The following is a 12557-nucleotide window of genomic DNA, read 5'->3' as shown; positions in this document are numbered from 1 at the left end:
CCCATGGAATTTAATTTTTTGTTGAGCTTTTGACCTTTTGTATATACTCTAAATAAAATAATCAATTTGATCACAAAATACATATTTTGCTTAACAATTCATAAAGTGTGGGAGAAACATAATTTCAAACCGACAAAACAAAAAGTAATGAAAATTTGGTTTTTAATTTTATCAACACTCAAATAATTATATAATTCGGATCTCCAAAACCAAAAAACAAAACAAAAGCAATTAAGATTGTTATTATCGCCAGCTGTCAAACATACCAGAGATAACCGGTGGTGGAATGGTTCTGTTGTGGTGCAATTAATGGGCCGCATCTATAAATCAAAGCCCATTTAATTCTTGATTTTAACTATGATTTTGTTATTTTATTACTTTTCCCGGTCTCACGCGTTCAAAATCAATAAGTCCGTTACGATTGAAGAATCGTCGTCTTCTTCTCTCCACACTATCTTGAAATTGCTTATTTTTTACAAAACCCTAGAAAGAAATAAAGAGAGAGTTAGAGAGCGATAATCCCAAGAAAATTGAAAAAATGGTGAAGATCAAATCGAATTTGAAGCAGCTTAAGCTCCTCTCCGTTCCAGCTCAAGAAACCCCAATCTCTTCCTTCTTGTAAGTTTTTTTCGCGATTTCTCCTATCTTTTTTTTTTTGTACTTCGATCTGTTTCATTTCACGGGATTGCAAAACCCAAATCGATCGATTCGAATCATTAATTTTTCTGGGTTTGAATCTGTTCTGTGAATTTGATTTTAAAAAAACGAAAACAGGACTGCGAGTGGAACGTTTCATGATGGAGATTTTCTTCTGAATCAAAAGGGGCTTAGGTTGACGTCAGATGAGAAGCAATCAAGGGTAATAATTTTCAACCCTAATCTTGTTTTATTGAGAGATCTCATAAGGATTCAAGAGAATTAAGTAACTAAAGGGGGGGTTTCTTGTGTGTTTCGTTATAGCCATCTGATAGCAAAGAGCTTGATTTCGAAATCACTGCTGAAGACTTAGAGACTGTGAAAGTCATCGGAAAAGGCAGTGGTGGAGTTGTTCAACTAGTTCGACATAAATGGGTTGGCAAATTCTTTGCTATGAAGGTAAAGTTTTTTTGACTGGTCTCTTATAATCTTTGAGTTTTTGAAAAAGATGGATTCATAAGATGGGAAGTAGGAAAGTTTAGTTCTTTTGATGATATGATCACTTGGTTAGGACTAATGATTCACATATGGTGAACGAGGCCCTTTGAGTATACAAGTACATTTGGGGTTTGAGTTTGTTTGCTTTATGAATCACAGGTCATACAGATGAATATACAAGAAGAAATCCGGAAGCAAATTGTCCAGGAGCTCAAAATTAACCAAGCATCATCACAATGTCCACATGTAGTTGTTTGCTACCACTCTTTCTATCACAATGGGGCCTTTTCACTTGTCCTCGAATATATGGATCGGGGATCTCTTGCGGATGTGATACGACAAGTGAAGACTATTCTTGAACCTTACCTTGCTGTTGTCTGTAAACAGGTACAATGGAACTTTCTATACTCTTACCAAATGATTTCAAAAGTATTCTCATGGTTTATCATCACTCTTACTTATTTGACCCTTGTTAACAGGTTTTGCAAGGCCTTGTGTACCTCCACAACGAAAGACATGTCATACACAGAGACATTAAACCATCAAACCTTCTTGTCAACCATAAAGGGGAAGTGAAAATCTCAGATTTTGGTGTAAGTGCAAGTCTTGCTAGCTCCATGGGACAGAGGGACACATTTGTTGGAACCTACAACTATATGTCGGTAAGAAATCGTTTCCAACAATCATCTACATTACAACTTTCTTGATGCTGCAACATACATAACCATGCCTCGTCTCTTTTTCACTTCTTCACTTCACAGCCTGAGAGGATCAGTGGAAGCACATATGACTACAGCAGTGACATTTGGAGTTTGGGCATGTCAGTGTTAGAATGCGCAATAGGAAGATTCCCTTACTTAGAATCTGAAGATCAGCAAAACCCGCCAAGCTTTTATGAGCTCTTGGCAGCAATCGTAGAGAATCCACCACCAACTGCTCCTTCTGATCAATTCTCACCTGAATTCTGCTCCTTTGTATCAGCCTGGTAAATAGCAATTCATTATTGCATCTTCATATACTCTGCATTGAAACACACAAAGAATTATTATTAATGGTTAATATGATTCTTCTTTACATTAATAACAGCATACAAAAAGATCCTCCAGCAAGAGCATCATCTTTGGACCTCTTGGTAAGTAATATTAACCGCACACAAAAAGATACTCACCCCTCCCTCCCTCCCTCTCTCTTTCTCTCTTCTCAGTTTTTGTAACTAGTATCTGTGATGAAACATTCTAATATTTTTCTTCATGTTCTCAGAGTCATCCATTCATAAAAAAGTTTGAGGACAAGGATATTGATCTCGGGATACTTGTTGGTAGTCTGGAACCACCTGTTAACTATCTTAGATAAGTAATTCCTCTTTTTTTCTGCATTTGCATTTGGTATATGATATGCTATGATAAGATACATGATATTGTGTAATGTGTCTCTAAAAGATTATTACTTGAGGATGAAAGTTGAATGAGATTTTATTATTCATTGTGTTCTTTCTTTAATATGTATTATACAAGGTTTTGGTTTGTGATTTGATAGACTCAGTCAATTTAAAAAGTCACTTTTCTCCCAAATTATGACATCTCATTCAGGCTAAATCAAAGGATAAGAATATACTATAGTCTTGACTTGAGAGATCCTATGATCCTATATAAGCAGAATAGCATGTGGTGGAGATGAGTCATGGACACTCATTGGGTCCATACTCCAAAGACTCATTCATGTATGTATCTTTTAGAATATATCATTTACCAGACTATGAATCCCATCTGTTTCATATTTATTTGTAGTTTTGAGGAAAGTCCCTTCTAATTCTATGTAAGGGAATCTTAGATGTAGAGTAAAAAAAATTAATTATGTAAACAAAAACGGATCTGTTTTCACAGATTAAAGTAGATCCGGAGATTAGAAATCAAAACCCCACAAACACCAAAAGTAAAGTCAGGGAAAAATAGGGAAGAAGAAAGCTAAGACCCTCTGTTGTGTCTTCTAGAGACACACACAATCACATGAAGAGTTTTTTAGTCAAACACAAACTGACATTTCTCTGAAACTATGTGCATATACGTTATCTCGCTGAGCCTGGTATCACATTGGTTTCTACATTTTGTAGAGAAAGTCGCCTTCTTTAGACAAGGAGCGTTTGCTAGTATGTACCTAACCACATTCCTCTCATGCTTGGTGCCTGTATATCCTCTCCATTTCGAGATCTTAAAATGCGTCGATAAACATTCAGGAACAATTGTTGGGTTTTTCCAAAGGTTTTTCCCATAGTCCTTATTGACTTGATGTTTCTGACACGAAAAATAAATACAAGTAAACATTACGTGTGTTAGTGCTATAGATCGTCAAAACAAAAAAAAAAGTAATATTTTATCATTATTCAAAACATTGATAAAGTTTTAATGTTCATCTAACATACTACTATACTAGTAAAACATAAACATAAGTATATAAAAAAGTTGCATTCAACATACCAACTTAAGAGTAAGAGATCGAAGTTTGGGAGCGTCACTGAGCATACAATCAAGTAGATTCTGCCATCCAGCAGAACATGTACATAACTGTAGATGTCGAAGAGAGGAGAGTTTTGTGCCAATAGGATATGGAGTCTGCAATTATATAAAGTTTTATTCTAATTTCAGTACTGAGAATAAAAAAACATAAAAGGGGAAATATTGACATTATTGGAGTAAGAAAGTTTTGTTACCTTTGAAGTTAGAGAACAAAGAGAAAGATGTTTGATTGAGGTAAGACACCCTATGAACTTCTCAGACTGGTCACATGTAACCACCATATTCGCTTTGGTCACCTCAGGCATAGGTTCAAACATTATAAAGTTGCTGAATGCATCCTTAATGTTCAAATACGTCAAAGAAGGAGTATTTATCAAAAAGCCACGACTCTGTCCAGCGTTGGTGCGCTTTGTCCTTTCCCTGTTTATGATAGACAAGCTCCTCAAAGTAGGCACGTTGATAGTGTATATCATCACATTGTCATCTTCTTTCTTGTTTACAACCAAATTTTCAAGAACAGGGCAAATCTTTAAAAGACTTGGAACAGATTTACCCACTGCCGGAACAGATAAAAGTTTCAGAGTTTTGAGTGATGGCAAACGAAACCAATGAGGGACAACCTTGATAATCAAATTATGGAGTACCAATTCTTTTAGGGTTCTGCAAGTAGTCAAGCAACACGGAAAATATAGGGTTTTGCCAGACAAGTCGATCCTCAGCTTTTCACAGACCGATTAACAGCGACTTGAACACAGAAGTTGATTTCTTTAGCCGAATAGTTTTGTCTAAGCTTTCCAAGCTTGATATGCAAGCTCTCTAGAGTTGGAGCATCGTTAGACGACATCAAAGATCCATATACAAAACTCATGGAAGTCCTAAAAATACTGGTCGATTCATCACTAAACATGACATTCGGCTCCTGTTTTCTAGGACCCTCCCAGTATTTTGATATGAAACGTGTTGCTAAAGTCTCGTTAAACAACGGAAGCATCGAGAATATTTTCAAGATCAATTCATCTGGCAAATCACTGAGTCCATGTTTCTCCACTTCTTTTTCCTTATTCTTCTGGCAGAGTCTTCTCCTTTTCTTCTTCTGGCAGTTCTCCATTGTTCTGGTGAATTTTTCTCTCAATTCTGGGACGTGCGTGCGAAGGAAGAAGAAAACTAGGAAAGAACCCTAGTCAAATTGGGTTTGATGCACGATTTTTTTTAAATAATTAATTTACTATGTATGTTTAAGGATATATCCCCTATTTAATATTTTGGAAGTACATAGACTTTTTTGTATACTATATAATAGATATATATATATATATATATATATGATTTTTTGTTATAAACTTATGATATTTATAATTTAGGTGTATCACATAATATACACAAGTTAGTTTGATTTTTGGTAATTAGGGATAATATGCATTTAGTTAATTATGGTAACATATAAAATCAATTATAGGTAACATTTAAAAGATAAGGGACATGTATTGCTCAATTGATGAATAAAAAATGTATATAATGTCTCAACCACATAGCCTAAGAAAACTATGCAAAGATTCAAAGTCATACTATAAAAAATGACCAAAATGATTCTGAATACGAATGGGCATGAACTTTGATTTATCAGGCATTGAAATCATACTATAAAGTCATACTATTAAAGCCAATATAAATTGTTCAATCTAAAAAATATTCAATCTTTAATAATATTATTCTTTTAAAAAATATCCATTCAACTAAAATTTTGACTAAATAACGAGTAAAAATTTGAATATTTAAATTTAATTTCATATATTTCTTTTGTTGAATTGTATAATTTTATATACTATAATAAAAAATTTAAATAATTTAATTTGAAGTATTTAAAAATAGTTTAATTTGATATTTTTAAGAATATCATAAATATATGATAGATCAAAAAATTTAAATTATAAACACTCTAATTTGATTTGTTATAGCACGGGTCAATAATATGTCACTATAAAATGAAAAAAATGGGTTGAAATTTTTAAAAATATGATTTCTCAGATTAAATTAAAGTTTGGAATAATGTTATTTGGTAGAGGCTTTCTCGGTCAAGATGATTTTGACAAATATATGTTACATATTTGGTCCTAAATTTAATATGCGGTATATTATAGGTTAAGTCATAGAATTAACAATTAAAATACAATATATAATTTTAAAAACTAAACAAATCAAATTCAATTAACAAACAAAAATTATTTTTTATAACAAATAACTTAACCCGCAGTGTACCGCGGGTCAAAATTTAAATCTTCTAGACTAGATCTTACAAAATATATATTATTTCATAAGTCATATTTAGAACATGATTTCATAACATAGTGTTTCATCCCAAAAGAAAAAGACTTTTAAAACAAATAAAACAATCACATATATTGATTTAAATAAAAATTACAAAATAAACAGAAGAAATTTAAACCCGTGCTATAGCACGGATCCAATTCTAGTCCTACTATATTAATTGAGAAATACATTTATAAAAATAACATTAAAAGTGTAAAAAATAGTTAGGATCCTTACATATAATAAAGACAATTTAACTAGGATAAAAAAAAATTAGTGTGTTAAAAATAAGATATTTAGAATTTTCTATTCAGTTAAACAGATAAGATTTCTACTGATTTTATACAGATTTTTTTTTGGCAATAATTTTTGCAGCAATAATCTGATTGTATGTTGGCTAGATGAATTACTAATAATAAATAACAAAATAACAAAAAAATATTTCAAATTTAATTCAAATAAAATGTTCGGCCCACGGTTTAAGGTGGGTTAATACCTAGTTATTATATTATATATAGAGTGGAAACTATTAAAAATTAGTTTATTACCTTTTATGTGATTGGATAATAATAATTCATGCTATTTATTATCAAAGTTTTGAAATAAAATACGATTATCAATAAAAAAAGATAATCAATAAAAGTTAGTTTTCTAATTTTGATTTGACGTGGGGAAAAAGTCTTTTTTTTTTGTCAACAGTCTTATTTTAACTTTGTTACTGAATTGTAAATTCCTTTTTTCAATTTTATTTATCCATGTCCTAATTATTATTATTATTTATATATAAAGGCGAATTCAACTACATTTCCATTTTTATTCTATTTTTACTGGGACTGGAGAGCCCGACCTGAAATATTCTGAATCCATACTAATTTTTTCTTTGTCAAACAATCAATACTAATTAAAATGGTTTTTTTTCACAGTAAAATTAAGATACTTTAAAATTTTATGAAGACAATATACTCATACTGTAAATCACAATATCCTTTTTGTCCTCAGATACTAAGTCATCTTCTTCTATATTTGCATTTCGTATATGTTATGATTTGATAATTAAGATACATTTCGTATCTGGAAAGGAATGCTAGGCTTCACTCAACTAACTTCCGAACAGAGGATTCCATTGGCAAGCAAATTCAACTAATCCTAAGAAGACGTCTTCTGGGACTTGACGAGAAAAGGGTCATTTCATATCCGTACACCTCCGAAAAGTATGAATTGCTACATGTACAAATTAAGAGTGTTAATTTAGATATGTACCCTAGTAAAATTCAAATTTCATATTTGTACTTATAAAATTGAGCCAATGTCAAAGTTCATGTTAACGGATTTAAGTCAACCGTTAGAGATGCTGACTCATAATCCACATGTGTATTGACGTGCCATCGACGCCATGTGGATTTTTCACAATTTTTTGCGTAGAAAACATAACAAAACGATGTCGTTTACGTTTCGATGGCACGTCAATTTTATTAATGGCTAACTTCTAAAATCTAACTTTATTATATGATGAATGATATTTTAGTATTATCCACTCTACGTTATTCTTTTAATTTGTAATATACAAGAGGTGTTGGTTATATATGTGATTCAATAGATTTAGTCAATTTCAAAACTGATTATTATTTTTCCGAAATTATGACATGTCGTGAAGGCCAAATCAAAGGATAAGAATAAACTATAGTATTGACATGAGAGTTCATACCTAAGGAGAATAACATGTGGCGGAGACGAGTCACGGACACTCATGGATCCATACTTGATACTCCAAAGGACCATTCATTTTATTCGAATAAAAGTCAAATAAATATTTATTTACCAATAAAATTATGATCATTGTCTCATTGATCAACAACAGTGACAATTCTTACATTTAGTTTTGAACAAGTCCCCCATCCACAATGTTTTAAGTTTTAGTTATACGAAACTCTTTGTTCTGATTCTCTTGTTTAAAATCCATGAAAAGTATTGAATCCTAAATGTAGTGTAATTTATTCAAAAAGAAAAAACTCACAAATTAAAAAAGAATCCGGAGATAAATTAGAAAGAAGAAAAAACCATACACACCAAAAATAAAATCAAAGAAAAGGAAAAAGAAAGCTAAAATCTTTTGTGTCTTATAGATTGAGACACATTTCACATGCATTAACAGTTTAGTCAAACACAAGTTGGTTTTGGTATCAATGTTAAGTTGTCAAATTTAAGACCTTCTTTATTGGCAGTATCATATAGGGGTTCTTAGTCTTTTTGACTCAAAAAAATAAATAAGAACAAAAGAAAAAATTCAAGGGCGCCTCTAATATAGTATACCCGATTATAGTTTAAGAGACGATACATGTCGGGTTGTTGTTGGTCATAAAAATAATACAAAGGAAAAAAAATGAGAAGCTCGATTTTTTTTTGTTTTCCTCTCTCTCTCGCGATCGAAAAAGGGAAAGGCCGTGTGATATGTAATCGATGGATTTGGAATCTGGAGGTTTGGAATCGAAGGATTGGGAGATGAGTAGCTAGGCGATTGCACAAGGCGGAGGCCAATCGCGATAGACAGAATCGAATCCGCGATTTGGAGATGGATCCGAAACGAAGTTGGGGTCGATTAAATAGGAAGAGATTGAATCAATTGGTATCCGAAGGTAAGTTTCTCAGTACAATAGTATGAAATCACATATTGTTTTATGATTAGGGTGCTTTTAATTTGGGCAAAAATTGGGTAATTTGATGTTAGACATAAAATTAGGGTTCTTGGTGTGATTTTGTGTTCCGATATGATCCCTTTTTACTCTTGTTAGAGGCGAATCCTTAACTGTTTGACCGATATTGTTAGAGGCGAATAATAGTTGAGTTTTGTGTATACATACATATATAAACACTTCAGACTTTTGATTTCTCTGTGTTTTGTTTTGAGAAAGTCATCAGCTTTTACTTTGTTAATCTCTTATTTGTATTTGGAAACAGGTTAAATGATTGTTGAGATGCTTGGATGGGGATTCGAAGAAGGGAAAACCCTTTTTAGTTTTGGTTATGATTTCCGGCAAAGCAACAGGTTTTAAAAAAGCATATCTCTTTTGAGTTTGATTGAGGCTTTGATGAAACTGTGAGTGATCGGTATATTGACTTTTCTTATGTGTGTTGCAATGGGTTTAGACTGCAGGAAACGTTGGACCAATTTGCTAAAAAGTTGGAAACAGTTTACAAAGCTTCAGGAGATATCTTATATATTTTTTGAATGGAGCATGCATCAGTTGATTTGGTTGAGAATATTTTGGCAAAATTTGGAGCAAATAAATATTAAAATTAATCCTTTTATCTATTTATGAATTGCACTTCTATTGTAATATGTATTGATGTTTTTATTATATTTTGTATGTTTGAAAATTAAATAAATGCAATATTTTCTATTTGTAATATGATACGACTTATATTCTATTTACAATTTTTTAATTTAAAAAAACAATATTTTCAAAAATAAGAGACCCAAAATTAGAACCTACCATTGGATGATTAAATTTTTCCTAAGAGCTCAAAGGTTCTTATATTCAAAACCATTCACAATTAATTCATTAAATACTCAAACAGTGTTTAACAACCCCAAATTAAGAGACCACCAATAATCTTACCCTAAGTTGACATGTCTCTGAAACTCTGTCCATAGACTCTAACTTCCCCAACATGCGAATGCGTTGATATTCGCTTTTACTTCCTGTTGAAAATATTGTCGCCGTCTTTAGACAAGTAGCGTGTGCTAGTATGTATCCAGCCACATTCCTCTCTTGCTCTGTTCCTTCGTATTGACTCCATTCCAAGGTCTTGAGATGCTCCGATAAACATTCAGGAACAACTGCTGGTTCTTCCCAGAGGGTCATCGGATCATTGTAATTATAATTATGTTCCTGAGACGAAAAGATGAAACGGGCATGCACCCTAGTTTTAAACGGGACTATATGTTCATCTGATCATTGTAAAAGGCAATAGTTTTATAAAACTGTTCATCTAAACATACCGACTTAAGCTTGAGAGACCGAAGATTTGGAGCGTCATTGAGCATACAAGCAAGCAGATCCGCCCATCCTGCAGAGCATGTACATAGCTCTAGATGTTTAAGAGAGGAGAAGGAAGTATCTTTAGGATATGGAGTCTGCAATTAAAGTATCTATATATTAGTTAATTACTATAATGAGAATAACAAAACACAAAAAGGAGATATTTTGACATTATTGGAGAGAATTTTTTTTTTTTTTTTTTTTACCTTTGAAGTTAGAGAACAAAGAGTAAGATGTTGGATTGAGGGTAGAGATCCTATGAAGTTCTCAGATTGGTCACAGATAACCTCGATGTCAGCTTTGATCACCTCAGGCATAGACTCAAACTTTAGAGAGTTACTACATGTATCCTTAAAGCTCAAATATTTCAAAGAAGGAGCTTTTATCACAAACCCATGACTTTTGTCAACATATGTATATTTCCCACGTTTCCCTTTCGAGTTCTTGTTAGATAAGCTCTTGATAGATACGCTCTTGATAGATAAGCTCCTCAAAGTAGGCACATCGATATTGGATATCATCACATTCTCACTGGTTTCGCTTACAATCAAACATTCAAGAACAGGACACCCTGTTAAAAGACTTGCAACAGTTACGCCGCCCAAGAGCCTAACCGAGAAAAGGTGCAGAGTATTGAGTGATGGCAAATAGAAACTTTGCGGATCAACCTGGATACCTAGTCCACGGAGTATCAATGTTTTTAGGGTTCCGCAAGCAATCAAAGTAGGCACATTCATATTGAAGACTTCTCTGCTGGTTTGGTCTACAACCAAATGTTCAAGAACAGGGCAAATTTGTAAGGGACTTACAAGATATTTGTCGGCCGAGAACTTGACTGATATAAAGTGCAGAGTTTTGAGTGATGCCATATAGAACCGATACGGAAATAACTCCATACGTAGGTCACGGAGTATCAGTGATTTTAGGGTCACCCAAGTACTCAACTTAAGCACTTCAACGTTGAAGACTTTGGTTTGGTGTACAACCAAATCTTCGAGAACTGGACAAATTTCTAAGAGACTTGCAACATGTATGTCGGCAGAGAACTTAACCGATAAAAGGTGTAGAGTTTTGAGTGATGGGAAACAAAACCGACGGGGAACAACATCGATACATAATTCACTAAGTATCAATGTTTTTAGGGTTCCACAAGCACTCAAAGTAAGCACATTTTTATTGAAGACTTTGGTTTGGTGTACAACCAAATCTTCAAGAACCGGACAGATTTGTAAAAGACTTGCAACAGATTGGCCCCCCGAGAACTTAACCGATAAAAGGTGTAGAGTTTTGGGTGATGGCAAACAAAACGATTGGTGGACACCCTCGATACTTGGTTCACAAAGTATCATTGTTTCTAGGGTTTTGCAAGTACTCAAGCAACTTGGTAATTTTAGGGTTTTGCCAGCAAGTCGAATCTCACCACTCTCACAGATCGATCAACGACGGCTTGAACCAAATAATTGATGATTGAAGCCAAATAGTTTCGGCTAAGCTTGAGATCAGTCTCTCTAGAGTTTGATTCTCTAACACCAAAGATGTATGAACAAAACTGAGAAAAGTCTCACCAGTACTCTCAAACGATGTATAATCAAACTTGAGATCCGACACCAGTTTCCAAAGATCCCGCCAACGTTTTGATATGAGAGTTGTTGCTACAGTCTCTTTAAATGTAGGAAGCGATGCCAATATCTTCACGAGCAGTTCATCTGGCAACTCATCGATGCTCTCCATGTTTTGAGACGCACAATGAGAAAACTAAAAACCCTAGGCAACAAAGGCTTATTAGCCTAATTCCCTAATTATCCAATTTATTCAATACCTTTTTTATAATGGTAATTCAGTCATATTACTTATCAATACAATAAAACTAGAATGTGTTGCTCTCCTCATATGACAACTCAGCAATTTAGGCTCTTCTGAGCTTGACATCTCATTAAAATTGTTAGCCAATAAAAATATTTCAAATAATACAACTCAACATGTCTCAACCTATAATAAGTCTCTTGTTTCCATGTCACTTTTTCTCTTAAACTTGATCTTATTTTGTTGGGCTTAGTTTTAAAATAATTGGGCGTAAAGTTATCTATTGTAAACAATGACAATGACGCAAGATTATATATATATATATTTGTTTTCTATTTCTTGTGTAATCGATTCGGATCGTGATGACTTTTATATGAAAAGGTGTCATGTAACCTTGAGGAGAAGTGAGAAGCTAATCGATCTCGAGAACTAAGGTCGCCGTGTCAAAATCTGTTCATCTTTCACTCAATGTTGATCTCCGACAAAAACATTTCACGGACCTTGGAGGAGAGACGAATCAAGAACAGAAAAATTATTGGGGTAGCAAAAATCTGAGATACTTAGGAAGAAACGAACAAAATGCAGGCGATTCTCTAGATTTACCGGGGAGATCTAAAAAAAGATAAGGAACCCACGAAGAAACTAAATGATTATAGAAAGAACTTGAGAGAGAGAGAGAGAGAGAGAGAAAGAGAGAGGAGAAGAGCGATAAGGAACCCACGAAGAAACTAAATGATTATAGAAAGAACTTGAGAGAGAG

The 12557-nt window shown here is 33.3% G+C and overlaps 1 protein-coding gene and 2 pseudogenes across 1 annotated transcript; 1 reads left to right on the top strand and 2 right to left on the bottom strand.

Annotated features, from left to right (window-relative positions):
• Window positions 398–2635, top strand: LOC104726204 (mitogen-activated protein kinase kinase 6). Its single transcript, XM_010445008.2, has 8 exons — window positions 398–618; window positions 775–859; window positions 961–1095; window positions 1294–1521; window positions 1614–1796; window positions 1896–2119; window positions 2221–2266; window positions 2395–2635. Exons 1-8 carry the CDS (start codon window positions 539–541, stop codon window positions 2485–2487), a joined length of 1074 nt encoding a protein of 357 aa, XP_010443310.1. The 5' UTR covers window positions 398–538; the 3' UTR covers window positions 2488–2635.
• On the bottom strand, window positions 3105–7737 carry LOC104728939 (annotated as a pseudogene).
• Window positions 9548–11725, bottom strand: LOC104728938 (annotated as a pseudogene).

Source organism: Camelina sativa, chromosome 11 (assembly GCF_000633955.1).
Source record: "Camelina sativa cultivar DH55 chromosome 11, Cs, whole genome shotgun sequence".
In the NCBI taxonomy this organism is placed as follows: domain Eukaryota; kingdom Viridiplantae; phylum Streptophyta; class Magnoliopsida; order Brassicales; family Brassicaceae; genus Camelina; species Camelina sativa.
Note: the sequence above shows the minus strand (reverse complement) of the source record. Positions and strands in the feature narration are given on the sequence as shown.